This window comes from Symphalangus syndactylus, chromosome 20, assembly GCF_028878055.3.
Source record: "Symphalangus syndactylus isolate Jambi chromosome 20, NHGRI_mSymSyn1-v2.1_pri, whole genome shotgun sequence".
NCBI classification, from domain to species: domain Eukaryota; kingdom Metazoa; phylum Chordata; class Mammalia; order Primates; family Hylobatidae; genus Symphalangus; species Symphalangus syndactylus.
The window spans coordinates 47725273-47749793 of NC_072442.2; the positions used below are offsets into that span (position 1 = coordinate 47725273).

Genomic DNA, 24521 nt, shown 5'->3' on the forward strand with positions numbered 1-24521 from the left:
ATTTGGATTGTTTTCTGTTCTTCTTTATGTAAGTTTTCTACTCTTTTGTCTTTCTCTTCTCCTTCATAAACTCTTATAACTTGACTATTTTCTCTTTGGATGCTGTCCCATAAATCCTGTAAGCTTTCCCCATTATTTTTCATTCTTTTTATTTTATTCACCACAGACTATATATTTTCAAACAACTTGTCAGGTTCACAAATTCATTCTTTTGCTTAATCAGTTATGTTGTTGATGTTCTCTATTGTATTTTCCATTTCTTTAATTACACTTTTCAGCTCTTGATTTTTGTTTATTTATTTTCTTTTGTGTAATTTCAGTGTCTCTGTAAAATGTTATTTTTGGTCATTTATTGTTTTCCTGATTTCACTGAATTTTTTTCTCTGTATGTCATTAATTTTATTCCCTGAACTTTCTCTAGACAATTAGTTTGAATTCTGTCAGGAAGTTTCTATATCTTCGTTTCTTTGAGGTTAGCTATCAGGAGATTGTTGTGCTCTTTTGGTAGCATTATGTCTCCTTGATTTTTCATGTTTCTTGTTGCCTTATGTTGATGTCTCTGCATTTGAAGGACTGGGAAAGCAGTTAATCAGTCAGAATCAGAGATTCTGGGCAGGCTGTTTGGTGTGGTCCAAAAGCCTAAATCAGAAGTGTCAAAGATTATATTTTTACCTGCTCACTAACCTATTTATCTGATACATAGTGCACTTAGAGATACATGTATAGCACCATCTTTAAGTATTTTCAGACTTTAATATCAAAATATTGTCATTTAATTATTTTCAATTGTTTATTCTCATAGAGTCTAAGATAAGAAACTTTTTTATTTCCTCTAGGCAAAATTTATTCATAGTTGAGATTATACTGCTGCTGCTTGACAGTCTCATAGAGTTGTTTTGAGGATCAAATATTATAACATTCGAAATATTTTAAAATGTGTTATTCAAATGTAAGATAAGATTCTGAAACATCAGATAAATTTTGTAAATGAAGTCCCAGTTTGGGGCATTGTTTTAATATTTTTCTAAAGATGTTGTTTTATATATGAAGTTATTTTTTCCTCCACAAATACCAAGAATATTTAGGAGAGTAATTACTTAAGTTCTAATTTTATAAATAAAATCTCCCCTTTCCTCATAGTTCTGCACTTTTATAAGTAAGGAATTTCTATCTGTATTAGCTTATTAATCTGTTATCTTTGTCAATTGGGAAGGAGTGGGGAATGAGAACCATATACTTCATTAGGCTATCATTTTAGTTTCAGTGTAACTTTAAATAGCTTTGGATGGGAATATGTAAATATATTAAAGCAGCACATTATATTTGACCTAGTTAATAGTCCAATCTTTTGACTGTCAGTTCTTTAATTTTTTTGGTTTGTTTTATATGTTTAAGCAACTGATAATTTCTTGAATAGTTTTCATGAGGACTTAGTTGTTATTTTTGAAATGTATTGCAGATTATACAGGTAAATGAAATAATTGTATATTTCTCTTATTTAGCAATTACAGAAGGATCACCTTTGGATGAAATTACTTCAGACAGAAAGTTATCAAGTATAGCAGAATGCTATCTAAAATATAAGAAGAAAAACAGTTTGTCTTCCAAACTCCCTGAACCTTCAATATCCAAAAAGTTAAATAAAAACAGCAACCAGTATTATAGCAAAATTATGGAGAATGATGACCTTGAATCTAAAAGACCAAAAAATACTTGGCAAAGAAGAAAATTTCTGGGTGGGGTTGGCAGCAGTAATGTAGAAGTCCAAGAACCATATTCAAAGAATGGCATAAACTTTAAAAAACATTCAGAGAAGGGTGAAATTCATGACTCAAAGTCTAAACCACAAAGCTTGAAGAGTAGTACAAGCCTCAGTAAGTCTCTGGATAAAAGTGATATTTCTAGTATCCCAAAACTTCAGAAGCCAGCTGTAAGAAAGCGTTCCAGTCTCCTAAAACAGGTTTCGTCTACGGAAAAAACTGCAATTAATACTCTGGGTAAGAAAAAATCTAGGTTCTTGAGTTCTTCAGTCATCACAGAAATGAACAGAATCAATCAATTATTAGATAGTTGTAAGCATTTCAATTGTTAACACCCTGGGTAACCATCACTTCTTTTTTTTTAATTTTTAAATTATTTATAGAGACAGGGTTGCCCAGGCTGGTCTCAAACCCCTGGCCTCAAGCAATCCTCCTGCATTGGCCTCCCAAAGTACTGGGATTACAGGCGTGAACCACCATGCCTATGCAAAAATTCTGGAAATGTACAGTAGTGATGGTGGTACAACTTTGTACATGTGATTAATGCCACTGAATTGTATGTTTATTTATTATTTATTTTTTGAGTTAGAATCTCACTCTGTCAACCAGGCTGGAGTGTAGTGGCATGATCCTAGCTCACTGCAGCCTCGACCTTTTGTGTTCAAGTGATCGTCCCACCTCCTCAGCCTCTCATGTAGCTGGGAGCATAGGCACATGCCACCACACCCAGCTAACTTTTTTTTTTTTCATAGAGATGGGGTCCAATAATGTTCCCAAGGCTGGTCTTGAACTCCTGGCCCCAAGTAGTGCTCCTGTCTTGGCCTCCCAAGGATCTGCGATTACAGGCATGAGCCACCACGTCTGGCCTGCCACTTCTGGCACATAAACTAATGGATATAATATTGTGATTTTGATGATAATTCCTTTCCAGATGCCCCCTTTAGGGAGGAGCTTAACTTTTCCTGAGAAACTTACTCAGTGATTAATTGGAGTCATTAATATTCCCTAGAAAGTAGAAGGCCTGGCTTCTTTTAGAAATGTTTATTTTGTAATTTACTAAACATTTAAACAAGTAGGAAATCTATGTGAAATTTTTGCTTAGAGTGCTGTAATTTAAATATATAATATTCATAGTACTTCAGGTATTATCTCTTATGGAAGGAGAATATCAGGAAAAAATAATAGTATATATCTAGGTCTCCAAGTCTTTATGATTTTTCTCAAAGATGAGCAATGGTTTCCCAACCAATATATTTTTCTCTCCTTGTATTACTTTCATCATAGAAGCAGTGTGTGTGGAACCCAATTAAAGATTTCTTCCTGTAGTCCTCTGCTGAAGTTACTTAAGTCATATTTATGCTCTTTTAAAAACTTACTGACCTTCATATCACATTTAGTATTTAATGTAATAGATAAAATGATTGTTTAGTGAAAATTTTGTGATTCATACATTAGTGCATAATTCAAATAACTCGATGGAAAAAAGGAATGTGATCTATTAAGGAGGCACAGTGATTATCATCCTGATTCTGATTCCTTTACCAATGCACTGCTGCTACTTTGTGCCTCATTTGTATTTCTGAGAGTTATTTTTATTTCAAAAGAATTAAAACCTTGGGTTAAAGGAATAATGAAACAGCAGACAGACATGGGTAGAAGAGGCTATCAGAAGAAAGTGATATCTACCTTTCTCGTGTCACTAAAATAAAATTATGTCACCTACCACAGCCATACTTAATGTTCTGAATATAGAGAAGTATGAAATAGTTTATGTGGCATAACTTCCTGAAACAAATTGATGGTAATTGGACTTTTATGGAATATGACTGCCTGTATGATTTACATTAAAAAATTCTAACTTTTCATTTTTAAATAACTTTACATTCTTAAGAGTCACAAAAATAGTACAAACATTTCCATTAGGACATGATCTAAACCAGGAAATTAACACTGATGCAATACTGTTACTGATCTACAGACCTTATTCAAATTTTGTCAGTTGTTCCATGAATGTTCTTTTTCAATTCCAGGATCTAATCCAGAATCACCCATTACATTTAGTTGTCACTTTTCCTTAGTCTCCTTCAGTCTGGGATGCTTCCTCAATTTTTCATGACCTTGACACTTTTGAAGAGTATTGACTAGTTGTCTTGTATAGTACCCTTCATTCTGGATTTTTCTTTTATTCCTTCACAAATAAATTCAGGTTATGTATTTTTGGTCAGATTACCTCAGAAGTGATATTGTACCCATCTCAGTGCATCATAGTAAGAAGCACATGACGTCTACGTGTATTTGCTTCTAAGATTTTATTTTTTGAAGGTTAATGAACTGAAAACATGGTAGGGTAAATTAATGGGAGGGTGAAGAACTCTACATTTTTGCTTGGAATTCTTCAATTTAAACAAAACACTTCCGTGTTTTTATTTCTTGGACTCATTAATTTTACACACACACATACAGACACACACACACACTCAGGCTGGAGTGCAGTGGTGTGATCTCAGTGCACTGCGACCTCTGCCTCCCGGGTTCAAGTGATCCTTCCGCCTCAGCCTCTTGAGTAGCTGGTACTACACACATGCGCCATCACACCCGGCTAATTTTTGTATTTTTAGTAGAGACAGGGTTTCACCATGTTGGCCAGGCAGATCTCAAACTCTTGACTTCCAATGACCCACCTGCCTTGGCCTCCCGAAGTGCTGTGATTACAGGCAGGAGCCACCATACCTGGCCTCATTAATTTTATTTTAATCAGAAGCAAGCAGCATTGGCTGGGCCACTGGAACAGGCTGTTCCCCCAAACAAGTAGATTATAAATGTTTATAGAATGTTAGGACAGGTGTGAGCTACTGTGTGTGGCCTAGAATAATATATTTTTGACTTTGATTTTGATACTTACTGTTTTTTTAATTAAAGATTCTAGATGTGCTTTTAGTATATAACACTGCTGAAGTGATTTATATTTTTGTTAATTTAGTGTTAGAACTAAAATTTATCTTATTACTGGTGTTTTATTTTTGACTTATATTTAATACTTATTAGCATACTCCTTTATTTTTAGTGTTGCCTGGTGTCATTAAAGCCATTGATAAAATTAAAGATAAAAATGTGGATTATGAGGATCTAAATACTTGTCTTCAAAATTTGGGTATTTACCCTTCTAAGCCAGAATTTAAGAAGATCACAGAATTGACTGAAGCTGGTGGTGAGTGATATATTTTCAGGCAAACTGCATTGACACATCTGGAAGGAGGGTCAATTTGTTATTTTTTTCCTTAGAAAAATGACTAATTTTTTTATTATAAAATGTTAAAATTAAACTAATACAAAAAGTATGGAAGTACTCAAAAGTACAAGAAAACACTCAAAAGCCCATTTTTTAGGAATAACCAGTATTAATAGTCTTTTTAATTAAAAAATTTTTTATTTATTTATTTTTAAAATAGTCTTTTTAAGATTTTTTTTCCTAGGCAAAAATGCAAACAAAAAGAAAGCAGAATTTGTGGTATTGCTGTCTGACAAGGTAGAAGTCAGGACAAAAGGTATTAAATGGGGGCAAATAGGGATTCATTATTATGTCAAAACCTACAATTCACAATAAAGGTATGCCATTTTTGAGTATCTGTGCCCATATAACCTAGTAGCAGCTCTTCTAAAGGGAAAGGGTGAGAGTGGCTCGACAGGAGACTGGGGTTATAGATGAAATATTGTCTATGAGTTGATAATTGTTGACGCTAGCGATAATATATGAACATATTACACTATTCTATTTTGTGTATATTTAACATTTTCCATAATAAAAAGTAAAAAAAGGAATATCTAAGTTGTATGACCCTGTATAGAGAAAATAAGACTTTGTGAAGACATTAAAATCTAGATAAATAAGAATGTATCCCATGTCTGTAGATTCAGAGACCCAAGACTGTCAATTCTCTAATTAACTTATTTATTCAAAGCAATTCTAATAAAACCCTGACTTTTTTGTAAGCTAATTCTAATATTTATATGAATGACCAAAGGCTAAGAATAGCTAAAGCACTCTTGAAGAAGAACATTTGTGGAGATGTGTGTGTGTTGGGGGGTGGGGGTTGGGAGGAACTTGCTCTCCTGGATATCAACACTCCTTTTAAAGCCATAGTGACTAAAAGAGTGTGAGAATGGCACAGGGCTAGAGAAATTTACCAATAGGACAAGATAAGGAACTTCCAAACATATCCACAAACATACATGGCAACATATATGATAAAGTGGTGGATAACTGGGGAAAGAAGGACCATTTAATAAATGGTACTGAAATAATTACTTATTCAAATGGAAAGAATAGAGTTAGATCCCTGTCTCACTCCGTATTCAATAATTTCCAGGTGTGAAAACTAAGTTTTAGAAAACAAATAGAAGAAAAATTTTCTGACGTAGGATTTTTTAAGATATGAAATAAGAAACTAGAAAAGATTGATAACTTTGAGTACATCAAGAACTTCTCTTTGTTAAAAGATACAACAAAGAGAATGAAATACAAGCCACACACTAGTTATTTGCAACACTTACAACAGTGATGATTATCATAGAGAATATATAGGCAACTTTTACAAACTAACAACTCAACAGAAATTATAAAAATTTTCCACATGAAGACACAAGTTGCTAATAATCACATGAAAAGGTTCTCAACATCCTTAGTAATTAGGAAAGTGCAAAGTTTAGGTCATAATGAGATACTTAAAAAAAAAGAGGGATCTTTTGGCCTCAAACTCCTGGGCTCAAGCAATCCTCGCACCTCATCTTCCTGAGTAGCTGGGACTACAGGCACAAGCCACCATGCCTGGCTCATGAGATACATTTTTATATCCACTAAAATTGGGAAAAATTAAGAAATATGTTAATTCTAAGTATTGGTAAATATGGTGAAAGTGGTAAAACCACTTTGGAAAATAATATGTAGTATCTTGTAAAGTTTGCATACCCCATGGTTTAGAAATACTATTCTTAGCTATAAATCCTGGAAAATCTCTTGGACTTAATTACCAGGAAGCATGTTCAAGAAGGTACATGGCAGCACTGATCTTAATGGCAAAAAAGGAGAAAGAAAGCAACATGATATTCATCCACAGAATGTGTACATAAATTGTGGTATACACCATTGTGTATTCATATAATGGAAACCCTGTCTCTACTAAAAATACTAAAATTAACTGGGCATGGTGTCGTGCCTGTAATCCCAGCTGCTTGGGAGGCTGAGGCGGGAGAATTGCTTGAACCTGGGAGGTGGAGGTTGCAGTGAGCTGAGGTTGCACCACTGCACTCTAGCGTGGGCAACAGAGTGAGACTCTGTCTCAAAAATAAATAAAAAAATAAAAATAAATTAAAGTTAAAAATATTATGTATGCTTGAGAGGGACTGGAAGAATTTTGACCAGTTTTCTTGGTGTTTTTCAGCGTTTACTTCTCTACTGTAAATTGATTTGCTTTTCCCCTTTATACCCATGTATTTTTATTGGTTAGTATTACCTGATGGATATAATTATATATTTCTGAATATATAACTTATTTTATATAATTCAATATTTTTCGTAATAATTTAATACTTAAAAGATACTGAAAAAAATGTTTCTTTTTCCTGTAGAATAAAAAAAGTGAATTTTAAAGAATTCATCAATACTATGATGAGCAACACAGAATGCTTCTCTGAAAAATTATGTACATAAGAATATCATGTCTTCTGGTTTTTGTGGACCAAATGGTTTGACAGATTTTAAAAGAGCGTAAACACTCTTTTAGTCTCTTATAGAGCTGGTTATCCTGCAGGTCATCCGGGAAATAAATGCCTGGCTTCCTGCTGCTATATTTGGCTTTAATCTTCCCTAATGACCCCTAATTCTAGAATGTCTTCTACATGCAAGTGAATTAAAAGCTATCATAATTTTATTTTTCATTAGCACACTTATAGAGGGCTAGAACCATGTATAGCATTCATTTTGGGGAAAAGATTTAAAATGTCTTTCAACTTAAGAAAAATGATGCCATCTAGTGCCTGAGTACTAATATGAGAATTTCTGGTTACATCTGTTCCCATTTCTTTCTATCTTCCAATGTATTCAGTAACATTTATGAACCATTAATATGTACTAGGCTTTATGTTAAGCTGTAAGTGTGGCAATATGGAAAAGATAGTTTTGCCACTCAGAAGTTCACCATAAAAAAGTGTAAGGTCACATATGTATATTTTTAATGGAGTGAAGTTAGTATGCATTCTAAAAATTGGGGCTGAAAGTAACATTGTATTATTTTGTTCTTATATGTTAGGTAACAGTAGATTTTAAGTAGCAGCTCCTTTTACCTTACAATATAAGATTTAATTTGTCTCCTATACAGGGGTACATCATACAGAGAAAGAGATTATCAGTTACTTCATTTTTCCTAGGAAATTTAGTTTTATGGAGATTAAAATTTTATTAGCACAGAGTTATATAGTATATTACCTAATCTATCTTTGTCATTGTATTTTATATATCATTGTTAATATTGCATGTTTATGTTTACTTCTTTTTCTTTTTTCTTCATTAGACTGCTCAGAGCATGTCTTCTTTATTGGTTCCATATACCTCATTGGGAGCTTATATCCCTTTACCCCTCCGCTTTCTCCTAATCCATCAGTCTCCTCCTGTTTTCACTTTTCTTCCTTGTTTAGTTTAAATTATCTTATCTATATATACCTAATACCCTAGACTGTCTTGCCTCCGTGTACTTTTGTTGCACCTATCTGTCAAAACTTTCAACCCCAAATGAACCCAATTACCCTCCTTCTTGTGTCTGACAGCATTTCTGGAGAAAATCACACAGCTGAGAAGATTGTACAGGTTATAAACAAAATCTTGGTCACTAATATCTGCTAGCTCTTCCTAATGTCTAATCTTCCTGAGAATCCATTCTCTATATAGCAGCACAGTGACTTTTTACAAATTTGTAGTAAGATAATTGCACTCCTTTGTTTAAGATGCTCCAGTGATTTTGTATTGAAATAGTCTTTCTTTTTATTGTCTACAGTGGTAGATTGAAGAGGAAGTAGGAGCCAGAGGAGAATTTTAGGGAGAGATATAGAACAAAAGCTACTTAATTGTATTATCAATTGAAAATGTTTCTGAATTCACACTTTTAAAAATCTAAATTCAATAAAAATTATTATTTATAATGTTTATTCAGGGTTGGGGCACTGTAAGTTCTTAAAAGATTTCAAGATCCTAAAAAATACATTATATTTGAGGCTAAATATTTTATTATGTTTTCATATTTGAAAGTTGGCAGTTCATTTATGCTATATTTATTATTCTTTTAAACCATAAAAACCTTAATTTTTGTCTATTCCAGATGACAGTTTACTGTATTAACTTCTTGCATAAGCATTCGTAAAACTTGTGTTTTATCTACCCTTTAGTATTGCCTGATGCTATTGAAACCCTCGACAATCTCAGAAAGGAGACGATGAGTGTTTCTGACCTGTGGAATACTCTGTCTAGTTTGAATAGTAATTTAAAAAAGGATGAATTTCTAGCTGCATTGAAACTAGTGACAGTTGATGGTGAGTGTTACAAATACTAAAATTAAGAAGTATACCAAGATACTACTTTATTTTCTGTCAACTCTTGTCGTTGTATCTTGTACTTGGTGAGACGGAGTGTTCCAATATGATTGAAATGCCAACATATGCATTTAGGAAATACTGTATAAAGAAAGTTCAGATTGTTTGGCTATTCAATATAAAAATATTATTATGTAATTTATTATTGCTCTAAATTGATCAAATATGCATTGAGTACCTTCAAGTTGTGTAGTATGTTACTGGAAAATGGCATATCCCAATGAACACAGAGGGCATGATTAGGAAATGGTAAAAGATCTATTTAAATTTTATAATAACAGCACTTGGAATATTCATACTGTTTTGTTGAAATAGGCTTTTATTTAATTTGGTAGAAAAACACACCTGCTGATAGCTACCACCTCTATTTAGCAAGTTAAAAAAAAATAAAAACAAAGTTCAAAAAAGTATTGTATAACAAAGACTATAGACTAAAAAATGTAAATGTAAAGTAAGTCTCCATCATTTACTGCTGATATTCTACATGCAGGAAGGAGAGTACACAGGCTACAGGTAGACATTTCTACTCTCTCATAGTCTTAGTGCCTAGAAGTTGAAAACGTGCCTAGTACGTTTATATTCTTTTATGTGGAATGTTTATACAGAACTAGATTAGTAACATGAGCATGCTGTCAGGGGTCTTTGTCAAAGAACTTTTTCTGTAATCATTTATTATCCTTTTCATCCATTAAGCTTCTGTTTAGTTGAGGCTAGCAGTTTTGGGCTTTAAATGTGTTGATTATTTTGTTTATTGGAAGATTTGAGGTGAAAAGGTTGATGATAAAAAGAAGGCTAATTTCTGCCCAATAATATAGATTTTCTTCCCTTTTTCTCTGTGGCAGTGCTTCAGGTTCTTTTGTTAAAGTTAATGGAATTTATAGGCAACATGTACCACAGAAAGTAATAGCATTTATTTGAACCAGACCAACGAAGTATTATTTTATGAGATATGAAAGTAACTAGAAAAGTATTTTTTATGATAATAAAAACTCACATATTGTGTTTATTATTCTTTCTTTGGAGGGGACAAGGTCTTGCTTTGTCACCCAGGCTGGAGTGCAGTGGCGCAGTCTTGGCTCACTGCAACCTCTGCCTCCCGATTCAAGCGATTCTGCTGCCTCAGCCTCCCAAGTAGCTGGGACTACAGGTGCACAGCACTGTGCCTGGCTAATTTTTTGTAGAGACGGGATTTTGTCATATTGTCTAGGCTGGTCTCAAACTCCTGAGTTCAGGCGATCTGCTGGCCTTGGCCTCCCTAAGTGCTGGGATTACAGGCATGAGCTACCGCACCAGGCCTGTGTTTATTATTCTGTACTTATGAAGCAAAAGACAGTATATAAAATGCAGATTTTACAATTTAAGCCTAAATACACACATGATACTGCAAACTGTATCTGTACGCCATTTGTCATATCATTTCTTCTTTTAACATTGTACACTTAGTACAAAGGTATTTAGTTCTTATTTTAATGCAGTGGTTTGCAAAATTTTGAGATTTGTTATTTTTGTTTATATTTGATATTGTTAAAGCAGAATGCTTTTTTTCCAAATTAAATCTTATACAGTATCCTAATATATAAAAATTAAAGTTGAGCTTCTCTGACCAAAGTGGGAGAAATGACCAAGTGGACTGCTGAAACAGCTCCATAAGACCTTAGAAATATAAGAAAGAACTTAAAAGTACTGATCTAGGGTATTATTTTGACCAGAAAAAAAAACTTGAAAAACAACTGATTCAGATTCTCTCTAGTGAAATTGAAGAGTGAGTTCTTGGTTATTGGTGGTATTCCATATTGACTCCTTAATATTTTAAAATATATTTAAAATTAAAAAATAATTTTATGATTACAAAAAAAGCATTGAAAAATAGAAAAGATAATTTATCATTTGGCATATTCAGAAATGCTTCCCAAATATCTAGTTATGTAGCTTATGAGCTCTCTTGTTTCTTCTGAAAGACCTGAGTGAAGAAAGTTGGTGTTGAACAAAAATAGGTCAGATGGTATGGAAAATGGTCAAGGTGAATGTGAGACATTGAATCCATAGGCTAAGAATTAGAGGAAATCATTAATAGGTGTTGTTAGGCATTTAAGGCCTGGGACAATCTCTTCTCTGCTGGTGGTTTCTCTAGCTTTATTTGTTTTAGATTTTTAAACTTAAACTGATATTCTCTGTTTCTCCTGACTCTGATATCTGATGTGTTTGAAATTAGCTTAATAACTTCGTTTTCTTTTCGGCTTGGCAACAAGACTCTGAACTTATCTTCATGATTTTTTATGCAATATCCATTGAAGCCAGATCTGAATCTTTGTTTCAGGCTCTAACTTTACAACCTGGCATCACCTGTGATTAACCCTGTTTTGGTGGTTTAGCAAAGAATAATTGAGCTACAAATTCTTGACAGCAGCTCTATCCATCCACATGTCTTTTCACAGGATTTATTTAAAGATATCCAGGAGATCCTTCCTAATATTGGTAGTTGCTATTCTATTTCAGCAAGTTATATGAACCTAAGGATCAAATGAGATCACAGGTCATGCTTACAGATTTGGGTCCCTTGGTAAATAGGTCCAAAGCTAGCTGTAAATTTTGTTAGTGTTATCAGTACCTGTTGACCTTAGATGGCTCCCTGCTTCCTTTCTTTCTTTGCCTCCTTGCCTCCTTGCCTCTCTCCCTCCCTTCCCTTCCCGCTCTCCCTCCCTCCTTCGATTCCCTCCCTTCTCCTCCCCTCTGCTCCCCTCTCCTTCCCTTCCCTTCCTTTCCTTCCAGAATTCTAAGTAGCTGTGATTTAGTTCTACTTGATTATACATACCAAGAACTAGATTCAGAGGGGACTCCATTTAGGTGACTGAGTTACAGTACCTGTTGCCTACTTTAAGCTAATCTTTAAGCTACTTTAAGCTAATCTTTAAGCTACTTTAAGTTGAAGACACTTAATTAAGAACGTCTTTATATAACATGGTCTTAGAATATTTGATTATGTAACCTTGTTGATTGATGTGAAGCTAGTGGAAGGCCATCCTGAGTGGTATAAAAGTATAAAAGAAGCATGAGGAATGGAATGTGCGAACACTTCTATCCTTCTCTACCATTTCTCCCATCAGAGAGAGAACACAGATTCAGGGACAGAGCCTTTACAGTTAGTGATATATAGGACTCTACTAAATGACCAAAGCAGCAAAAATACTGCAATAAAGACATGCGTTTTTACTCTAGAGAATAGTTCCTAAAAGTTCAAGTGTTAATTTAAAGCTAAAGTAGATAGAAGGTGAGACATTGTTAATTGAGCTATATACTTAAGCCCTGTTCAGGCTTTTATCTGCTGGTGACACATTTTGCTTGTTGTGCTTTGTTCTAGTCTATGATAATAAACTATAATATTTCTAAATCCTAAGCTTCCTTATTCCTAGCTGGGAAAACAAAGCTGCTCTGTTTCCTGTGTTCATGACTGTAACTTTGTAATCTAGTACTTGTGTACTGTGTAAGAAATGGATGTAAACACATATCAGAAATCGTAGTCATAGGCCTATCAGGCACTGAAAGAAGTCTTTAAAGTTTTCTGGTATAGAATTTTTATCTTCAAACAATTGAAAGACAAAACTAAGACTGAGGTATGTCTCAATTTTGTCTAGGAATATGTCTTGGTTTTATATTTTGGGAATATGGATTATATTGTTTCCAGTGATTGAAATTGAGAACTCAGCCTGACTTCTTTTTTTTTTTTTTTTTTTTTTTTTTTTTTTTTTTTTTGAGATGGCGTCTCTCTCTGTTGCCCAGGCTGGAGTGCAATGGTGAGATCTTGGCTCACAGCAACCTCCACCTCCCCAGTTCAAACAATTCTGCTGCCTCAGCCTCCTGAGTAGCTGGGACTACAGGCGCATGCCACCACACCCTGCTAATTTTTGTATTTTTTAGGAGAGATGGGGTTTCACCATATTGGTCAGGATGGTCTTGAACTCCTGACCTCATGGTCTACCCACCTCAGCCTCCCAAAGTGCTGGGATTGCAGGCGTGAGCCACCACGTCCAGCTGTCAGCCTGACTTCTATAGTCTTAATATTTATTAATCCCATAAAATTAATCCTTTGGTTATTCAAAAATATGAAAAGGAAATATGATTCTTATGAGTGCATCAAATGGTTTATATTTTTATAGGTTGCTTTATTGGATCTGACTTTTGCTAAATGAGATTGGTCTATTAAAAGTGTTTTTTCTCACAGAAGGTGACAAAGTACAATTTGAAGAATTTGCAAAAGTAGTAAGGAATATGCGTGATGCCGCCAGGTTAGAAGGTAAGTACTGAATTTTTTTTTTTTTTTTTTTTTATACTTTAGGGTTTTAGGGTACATGTGCACAATGTGCAGGTTTGTTACATATGTATCCATGTGCCATGTTGATTTCCTGCACCCATTAATTCGTCATTTAGCATTAGGTGTATCTCCTAATGCTGTCCCTCCCCCCTCCCCCCACCCCACAACAGTCCCCGGAGCGTGATGTTCCCCTTCCTGTGTCCATGAGTTCTCATTGTTCAATTCCCACCTATGAGTGAGAACATGCGGTGTTTGGTTTTTTGTCCTTGCGATAGTTTACTGAGAATGATGTTTTCCAGTTTCATCCATGTCCCTACAAAGGACACGAACTCATCATTTTTTATGGCTGCATAGTATTCCATGGTGTATATGTGCCACATTTTCTTAATCCAGTCTATCGTTGTTGGACATTTGGGTTGGTTCCAACTCTTTGCTATTGTGAATAGTGCCGCAATAAACATACGTGTGCATGTGTCTTTATAGCAGCATGATTTATAGTCCTTTGGGTATATACCCAGTAATGGGATGGCTGGGTCAAATGGTATTTCTAGTTCGAGATCCCTGAGGAATCGCCACACTGACTTCCACAATGGTTGAACTAGTTTACAGTCCCACCAACAGTGTAAAAGTGTTCCTATTTCTCCACATCCTCTCCAGCACCTGTTGTTTCCTGATTTTTTAATGATGGCCATTCTAACTGGTGTGAGATGGTATCTCACTGTGGTTTTGATTTGCATTTCTCTGATGGCCAGTGATGATGAGCATTTCTTCATGTGTTTTTTGGCTGCATAAATGTCTTCTTTTGAGAAGTGTCTGTTCATGTCCTCTGCCCACTTTTTGATGGGGTTGTTTGTTTTTTTCTTGTAAATTTGTTTGAGTTCATTGTAGATTCTGGATATTAGCCCTTTGTCAGATGAGTAGGTTGCAAAAATTTTCTCCCATTCTGTAGGTTGCCTGTTCACTCTGATGATAGTTTCTTTTGCTGTGCAGAAGCTCTTTAGTTTAATGAGATCCCATTTGTCGATTTTGGCTTTTGTTGCCATTGCTTTTGGTGTTTTAGACATGAAGTCCTTGCCCACGCCTATGTCCTGAATGGTATTGCCTAGGTTTTCTTGTAGGATTTTAATGGTTTTAGGTCTAACATATAAGTCTTTAATCCATCTTGAATTAATTTTTGTATAAGGTGTAAGGAAGGGATCCAGTTGCAGCTTTCTACATATGGCTAGCCAGTTTTCCCAGCACCATTTATTAAATAGGGAATCCTTTCCCCATTTCTTGTTTTTGTCAGGTTTGTCAAAGATCAGATAGTTGTAGCTATGCGGCATCATTTCTGAGGGCTCTGTTCTGTTCCATTGATCTATGTCTCTGTTGTGGTACCAGTACCATGCTGTTTTGGTTACTGTAGCCTTGTAGTATAGTTTAAAGTCAGGTAGCGTGATGCCTCCAGCTTTGTTCTTTTGGCTTAGGATTGACTTGGCGATGCGGGCTCTTTTTTGGTTCCATATGAACTTTAAAGTAGTTTTTTCCAATTCTGTGAAGAAAGTCATTGGTAGCTTGATGGGGATGGCATTGAATCTATAAATTACCTTGGGCAGTATGGCCATTTTCACGATATTGATTCTTCCAACCCATGAGCATGGAATGTTCTTCCATTTGTTTGTATCCTCTTTTATTTCATTGAGCAGTGGTTTGTAGTTCTCCTTGAAGAGGTCCTTCACATCCCTGGTAAGTTGGATTCCTAGGTATTTTATTCTCTTTGAAGCAATTGTGAATGGGAGTTCACTCATGATTTGGCTCTCTGTTTGTCTGTTATTGGTGTACAAGAATGCTTGTGATTTTTGTACATTAATTTTGTATCCTGAGACTTTGCTGAAGTTGCTAATCAGCTTAAGGAGATTTTGGGCTGAGACAATGGGGTTTTGTCCCTGAATTATTTATAACGGTTAGATTTACTTTTATTGAAAGGCCTTGTTTTTGTTTTTGTTTTTGTTTTTAATGCTGTGTGTTCACCTAATTTCTGGTTAACATGTTGGCATTGATATGTTTGTACGCAGATGAAACTTAGTTTTGATTAAACATTGGCTGGCATATAGGAACTTGGCTTTCAGAATGTATCCTTCATTACTAACTGATAAAGCTGGTTTACTCTGTCTAGACTATTTGTTAAAGAACTTGGAGGAGCCAAGAGAATAGGCATAGTATGAAGTTCTATGCCTTCTTTCAGTATCTACACATATAATTTTAAGGGAATATGGTCAGTGTCTGACCTTGCAATTTAAGATTTTAGAGGTGGACTCTGCCCACTTTTTGATGGGGTAGTGGGCAGAGGACATGAACAGACACTTCTCAAAAGAAGACATTTATGCAGCCAAAAAACACATGAAGAAATGCTCCTCATCACTGGCCATCAGAGAAATGCAAATCAAAACCACAGTGAGATACCATCTCACACCAGTTAGAATGGCCATCATTAAAAAATCAGGAAACAACAGGTGCTGGAAAGGATGTGGAGAAATAGGAACATTTTTACACTGTTGGTGGGACTGTAAACTAGTTCAACCATTGTGGAAGTCAGTGTGGCGATTCCTCAGGGATCTCGAACTAGAAATACCATTTGACCCAGCCATCCCATTACTGGGTATATACCCAAAGGACTATAAATCATGCTGCTATAAAGACACATGCACACGTATGTTTATTGCGGCACTATTCACAATAGCAAAGAGTTGGAACCAACCCAAATGTCCAACAACGATAGACTGGATTAAGAAAATGTGGCACATATACACCATGGAATACTATGCAGCCATAAAAAGTGATGAGTTCGTGTCCTTTGTAGGGACATGGATGAAACTGGAAAACATCATTCTCAGTAAACTATCGCAAGGACAAAAAACCAAACACCGCATGTTCTCACTCATAGGTGGGAATTGAACAATGAGAACTCATGGACACAGGAAGGGGAACATCACGCTCCGGGGACTGTTGTGGGGTGAGGGGAGGGGGGAGGGACAGCATTAGGAGATACACCTAATGCTAAATGACGAGTTAATGGGTGCAGGAAATCAACATGGCACATGGATACATATGTAACAAACCTGCACATTGTGCACATGTACCCTAAAACCCTAAAGTGTAATAAAAAAAAAAAAAAAAAAAAAAAGATTTTAGAGGTGGAATAGACAATTCTAGGTAATGATAAGGATTAAGGGTAGCCATTGGTGTGGATGACTTTGGAAAGGAAATAAAGGCCTTTTGAAGTTAAGAGGTCAAAGTGTTCTGAGGCCAGGCTCATCCTTATTGTCATTGGATGATATTGGGATGAGAGGTAGAAGGAGGATTATGATCAAAGCGCCAAAAACCTCAGAGAATGTGAAGGAGTGATCAGACAGTAATCAATACTGTTGTCAGGAGAGTGACATAGTTGAATAACAGGCCTGAGCCTCAAGGGAGAGGGATAAGGTTTGACTGAAGGTGGAACTAAAATGGCCTGATAGCAGCAGCAGAAAGACAGGAAAATGCTATTCTGCTTCCTGGTCTTACAGTATGTGGAGCATGGGAGGATGAGCAGACTCTACTCAAGGTGGTTGTGCAAAGAAACTGTTTTTAAAGGAAATCAAGTGCTAAGGCAAGAAAACAGAGCTGATACAGGTTTTTTGGGTGTCAGCAAAGCTCAGATTGCCATCTGTAGGTGCCTCCCAGTGATGTTAGAGGAATAGAAAGTGAGGCAGGACATAAGGCTTAAACTGTGATTACTATTTGCAGCTAGTTTCTGTTGACTTTAATAATAATAATAAAACTAATTTTATTCTATAAATATGACATTTATTGAGGCATTAGTATATGTCTAATGCTATCTTAAGTACTTTTTATACATTATTATATTAACTCTCCACATCAACCTTGTGAGGTAGATAATAGTATTATCCCATTTTAGACGAAAGAGATGTTAAGTAGTAATAATTTGCTCACAGTTGCACAGTTCCAGGTTACAAATCCTGGAGCCAGACTTTGAATGTTTGTCTGACTTAACCACTGCTGGAAATAAAGCAACATTCCAGACGCTAGGGTACAATTGGGTCCTGGTGAATTGAAAAGGAAAACTGAATGAGCCCTTGTAAATCTTGTCCTATATTTTACATTTTTCATAATTCTGAAAGTTATTTCGCCTATATCTGATGAGTTAATTTTATTTGATACCATTACAGGTCCTCAGCAAAATAATTACTTTGTATAATTGCAGTGAAAAATTCAGCTATATGAGTGATTTTGGTTGTGCAAATTTTATAAACGCACCAGAGAAATGTGATAGATCAAGAGAACTCTTTGCACATTGTGCTGCTGGCCATAGAATTCTATGAGGGGAGAATTTCTCTCTGAGATTTCTTATTCCTCAGTTCAGGATACAATAATAAACTATGGATTTCCACTAACAAATGTCTTGAGTGATGGCTACTGCTTTTTATCAGTTAACTTTTTTTCTATTTATAGAGTTACAGGAAGTTGTCTTAGCTGCTGATTTGCTTGAAGGTGACATGATAGCTGGGAAGAACTTGGAAGACTTTCTAAGAAATATTGGGATTAAGTCACCTAAAGAAGAGGTAGAGAAAATTCTTCAATCAGATTTTGTTTCTGGTAGGCATTTTAAATATTACTCTCAGGTTTTTTTTTTTGTATGAGTAAAGAAGATGTGCAAGGTCTATAGGTATTTGCTTATGTTACTATAAATGTAATCTTTGAAATGGAGCCTTTCCTCTTAATTTCCTCTTTTGCAGTTACGAGAATACTTCTATACAAGCGGGTCTAGATTTTGTGGAAGTCGGCTTGTTAGAATACTCTCTCCTCATTGCTATCTTGATTTAATTAATGAAGACCATCTTAGGAATTCAAGTTCTGTGAATAGAAATCCTAGCTTTGCCACCTTTGACCAAATTACTGGTCAGAGTTACTGGGGCTTTCTTTGTACTTCAGTTCCCATTATAGGTAGAATCAGAACTAGTATACCTACAACATTGTAGGGTTATTGCGAGGCTTAATGGATGAAAATGAATCTAAAAGTACCTTGTAAATAAAATGTTCAAGAAATATATAAGTCATATGCTGATTTTGATACTAGCCTTTAAGTATTACTTTGCCTAGGGGTTCTTGTTTGTCATCTCTCTCTTTTCCTTGCAGAAGATAACATGGTGAACATTAAAGACTATATGAGGGCTTTGAGGGACACCCAGAAATTTTCCAATTATATTGGTAAGAGCTTTATGGTAAAACTGTTCGAAGGCAATGATACAGAACTTATTCAAAGTTCACCTAGTAAAACCCTAAATTTGGTGTTTAAATCTTCTTTATAGTATCTGTGCCAAATGTTTGCTTCATGTGTGCTTGAACACTTCAGTTATGGGGAACTTCCTACATTTTATTTTGAAATTCAAGAATTGTATATTTGTGATTGGAGATTGGAAAAATAACAAGATTATGATCTTTTCCAATAGTTAAAATAAGATACCTTTATTGTATGAATGGTTATTTTTAATGCTATAAAAAACTTAAATGACCAGGAATGTAAGAAGTATAAAGTGCAAGTCTCTTATAACATTAATGTTACCCTTCAGAACTATCCCTATGAAGGTTTGGTAAATATCCTTTTAGGCTTTCTTCTTTACATCTGTCCATAATATTGCACAGCTTGAGTGCAATATATGACAGTATATCTTAGATATAATTCTGTGTTCCACTATATTATGTAAACCTACCTCATTCTTTTAAAAGACTGCATAATGTTATACTAGAGGAATGAACTATAATTTTGTCCACAATACGTTTAATAAATATTTAGGTTATTGCCATTTTTTACTATTACAAACATTTGGTGAGTATCCTTGTACGTATATCTTTGTGCACATTGCACACAATTTTTCTGTAGGGCAAATTCCTTAGAAGTGGACTTGCTGGGCCAAAGTATTTTTAGATGTAAAATGTTAACAAGCTACTGCCTAATTACCCTCCTAAAGGTTTGTGGAAATTCACACTTTTATCAACAGGGGGTATTATTTATTAAAAATTCTGATAGGAGCATTAATACTTTGTCTTACCCATTTCAGGTTTTTTTCTAGTTTATTTTTGATTTTTTGACTTTGGTGGATTGCTTTTTGCCATCTTTTGTTTCATTTTGTCAGTTTGGTAATTTGATTCTTCTAGGAAATTTTAAATTGTATTGAGGTTAAAATGACTTAGACTGTTAGGACAGCCCTATGCACTTCTAATTCTTTTCATTTTTTGTATATATGGTTATTTTCTCATTCTCAAATTTATATATATATGTATATCTCTGTTTTTAAAGTACTAGCTCTTGGGTTTATCTTTAGTGTTTCTATTTATAGTTTAAAAATTAATTTCTGATTTTATCTTTAGTAAGTCCTTTATATTGTTTCCTTATGCTCATTTAATAGTTTTTCTAATTTCTTATTTAAATTATTTATTTAATTTTTTTTTCTTACTGGGTAATAAACATGTTTAAGGCAGTCAATTTTCATTTTAGTGAAACTTTGGTGTATCTAACAGTCTTTGACTTGTTAGGCTATTATTATGGTTATTTTATAAATATTTACAGTTGCATTTTGATTTTCTCCTTGATCTGAGAGTTATTTAGGAGGAAACTTTAAATTTCAAAGCAACGTATTTATTTAATTTATTTATTGAGATGGAGTCTCATTCTGTCGCCTCGGCTGGAGTGCAGTGGAGCAATCTCGGCTCACGGCAACCTCCACCTCCCGGTTTCAAGCGATTCTCCTGCCTCAGCCTCCTGAGTAGCTGGGATTACAGGAGCACACCACCATGCCTGGCTAATTTTTGTATTTTTAGTAGAGACGGTGTTTCACCATGTTGGTCAGGCTGGTCTCGAACTCCTGACCTTGTGATCCGCCCACCTCAGCCTCCCAAAGTGCTGGGATTACAGGCATGAGCCACCGCGCCTGGCCAAATTTCAAAGCAATTTAAATGTCATTGTTGCCTTAAGTTTGTTGTTTATATCTAGTTGTATTTTATTGTGGTCAGAGAATGAGGTCTGTAATAGAGGGTTTGATAGTTCCCTAGTTCATTAGAGACAGAATTCCCTCAACTTTTATATTTACTATTTAAAAATCAAAATCAAAATTAGTTGGTTGCAGGGATAGGCTAGGTAAGGTACATTCACACATTTCACTCTTTGTCTTGGAAGTCCTTATGACTTTTTGAAGTAGCTCATTCTATAATTTTCGACAGCTATAGAACTAGAACATTATTCCACATATTTGGTGGAAATTTCCTGGAACCATATTTAACATTTGGACTCTTCCTCCCATTAATGGCCTTCCAGAAATGTCAAGATAACTCACATGTTCTCTTTCCTTCCCACTAAATGAATCTTCTCTCTAGACTCAAATACCCTTCAACTCTTCTTCACTGACCTATTTTTGAAACGTCTTACCAATGACAAATGACTATATCATAGAACAAAATCCCGAGAGATGCCTTTTTAGAAATATACTTTGGAACTGTGAATTTTTAACATTTTTTTAAATCAAGGGAGGTCAGCCACGGTCTTCTTAGTCCAAATGTTTGTTACTGTGCTAAACATAAGAGGCTATGATGATTCTCTAAAATGGGTGAAGTTAGCTGACAGGAACAAGGGATGCAAGGAAGGAAAGAGAAAAATTGGCATTTAGGAGGAGTTATGAGGAATGAAGGGGACTTTACTGAAATGGTGTGCTTATTAACAAAATAACTAGGGAAACTTTAACATACTTTTGTCTGTAGCAGAATAGCTCACCTCAAACCCAGACGTTTAACAAATCGATTTTAAGAATAAAGAAAAGGGTTATTTTTAACTATTAGAGCTACAAATCGAAAGCTATTGGAGTGGAGAAAACTATTGAAGTAGGGTTATAGAAAATTATTAGAGTGGAGAATGGACCACTCTAAATATTTAAATGGCCACATGTGGCTGGTGACTGCCTTATTCGACAGTGTAGATCTCAAAAGAGGCCATCAATTTTATTGTTATGCTCAAAAGACTTAGATCCATGGACTGAATTACATGTTGTATGTATATTCTCTGTTTGTAGCATTGAATGAGACTATCAATACATTGGATTCCATGAAAGAAAATTGTCAGTTTGACAAAGACAAAAATCCAGATGTACTTGAAAACACTGATAGGCTTTCTTTTACTGATGACATACTTCAAGAAGTAATGGATGACTCCTTTGTTGAAGGTGAGTTGATTTGGCAGACAACCAGCAGCTTGTATAAAAAAATTTCTTCTGAATTTTATTTAGTTTTTTGTTTTTTAATTTAGGGAGGTCAGCCATGGGCTGTCTGGTCCAAATGTTTGATATTACTGTTCTAAATTTTTATCCAAGGATTTCAAACTATTTTACCAAGTATTATTTGAGTCTTAATACTTGGCCCCTAAATCACACCATAAACTTGTTGGACGGTTTACTGTAGACCATATTCAGGTCTATATGTTATATGTGCCCACAGAGATTTAGTCATTACAGTATCAAATTCCTGGGTGATCTGATGACCTGGATTGTAAAATTGGTCTCAGAGTATTTATATATTTGTTGCATGGCTTTGAAGAATAATTTTATTTCAAAGTTAATCCTTTTCCTTTTATGTGTTTTAGAGAGGTCTTAATGGTTTTGTAGCTTTCTGTTTTTGGATGAAAGGCCCTTTGAGAAGTACAAGGTATTGTTGAAAAACTAATGTTTATTTCTGTAGCCAATTCTAAGTGTTGAGTTGTTGTTTACTTTATTTACAAAGAATTTACCTGATCCATCTATATACCCTCAGCTTGGATGTACTGAGATGGATTTTATCCCATATTTAGAAAGCCATTTCCTGCCTTTAAATTTAGCTTCAGCTAAAAAATGTAATCAGGCTGGGGGCAGTGGCTCATACCTATAATCCTAGCACTTTGGGAGGCCAAGGCGGGCAGATCACCTGAGGTCAGGAGTTTGAGAGCAATCTGACCAACATGGTGAAATCCCGTCTGTATTAAAAAAATACAAAAATTAGCCTGGCATGGTGGCCCGTGCCTGTAGTTGCAGCTACTTGGGAGGCTGAGGCACGAGAATGCTTGAACCTGGGAGGCGGAGGTTACAGTGAGCCAAGATCCTCTCACTGCACTCCAGTCTGGGCGACAGAGCAAGACTCCATCTCAAATAAATAAATAAGTACAAAATAAAAAGTATAATCAAATCCCCCATTGCCCCCCACCTCACACCAGGGAATATTTGGCAATATCTAGAGACAGTGTTGGTTATCACAACTGATGGGAGAGGTCTACTGGCATCTAGTGAATAGAGGCAAGGGTTGCTGCTAAACATCCTACAATTTACAGGATAATACCCTTGCCCCCCCCCAAATAATTATCTGGCCAAAAATATTAATAGTGCCTAGGTTCAGAAATCTTGTTTAGAGTTACCATGTAAAATTGTCCAAACCTATTATTTTAAAAGTACTTTTTATAGTTATTTGTTTTGTTTATCCTGCTTAAAACAAAAATACAAATTAAGGCAAATATAATTTATGTGTATTCTAACCTCTGTTTGTTTCAAGGTAATACCTGGGCTAGCTGTGAGTTATTCTAAACTGTTCTTTAATACAATAGAGTCCATCTATGCAAATGGACAGATTTTATTTCTATCGTTTGTTCCTCAGATCTCTACACCAACTTGCATCTCTGTAGGAAGTATGTGGAGTGAATGGGTATAACTGCAACTTGTTCTTAGGAAAAATTCTAGGACTAGATAGTAGATAGGTAGGTAAGAGATCAAGAAGGACAATTTAGACTAATAATTAAGCATTTTATTGAATAGACCGGCTGGAGATTAACTTGTACCCTTAGGGAGAAAGGAAGCATCTGTGACATTAGGAGCTGCCACATTTAAGGAGTTGGTGGAAGATAACCATGAAGGAGCCCAAGAAGTAAGCAAAGAATGAGGAAAGAATGGATATTTTGGGAGCCAGGGAACAACTTTTGAGAAGAAGGGAATGGTTATCAATGATAAATGTTAGTGGGAAAAGAAGTATTCAATCTATCCATTGGTTTCCTTTCAAACAGGGTAAGATTAGGATGCCATTCCTCATTATGTAATGTCTCTCTCTAAATTTGCAGATTTTGGGAAAGAGGCTTCAAATGTAAAATTACCAAAGGTAAACGGTGAGTAAGAACTTTGTATATGAGAAAATTTTCAATAATAAGAGATATTTTTTAGAATAATTGCCAAGTACCAATGTATTTCTCATCTTTCCTGCCCACTTCAGCCAGATTACTATTTTTCACAATAGTAATCTAATCATGTTACCTCCCCCTATTTATAACTCTTCAAACATTTCCTATTGTTATTAGGATAAAAATTAAAATCCTCCATGCCTTTTCTAGTGTTATTTTGTACCATTATCCTTCTTTTCTGTACTTCAACTAAATTGGCTTTACTTTAGTTCCTTAGATACTCCCGTTTCCTCCCACCACAAGACTTTTTCATATTCTATTCCCTGGAATATTCTTCCCTGATCCTCTTTGCCTACTGTTGTAATCCGTTTTGTGTTGCTGTAACAGAATACCACAGATTGGATAATTTGTTTAAAAAAAAAAAAAAGAAGAGAGAGATTCATTTCTTACAATTCTAGAGGCTGGGAAATCCAAGGTCAAGAGGCCCACATCTAGTGAGGGCCTTATTGCTGTGTCATACTATGGCAGAAGACAGAAGGGCAAGAAAGTTTGAGAGAGCAAGAGAGCAAGAAGAGACTGAACTTACTTTCATAATAAG

General features: G+C 35.1%; 1 protein-coding gene across 1 annotated transcript in view; it reads left to right on the forward strand.

Annotated features, from left to right (window-relative positions):
• Nucleotides 1–24521, forward strand: part of EFCAB13 (EF-hand calcium binding domain 13) — a 78294-nt gene that overhangs the window by 48018 nt on the left and 5755 nt on the right. Inside the window, 8 exon segments of the mRNA XM_063629323.1 lie at nt 1503–1997; nt 4825–4972; nt 7386–7459; nt 9195–9338; nt 13618–13689; nt 18199–18342; nt 18883–18954; nt 23867–23911. Coding sequence (XP_063485393.1) covers nt 1503–1997; nt 4825–4972; nt 7386–7459; nt 9195–9338; nt 13618–13689; nt 18199–18342; nt 18883–18954; nt 23867–23911 — 1194 coding nt within the window.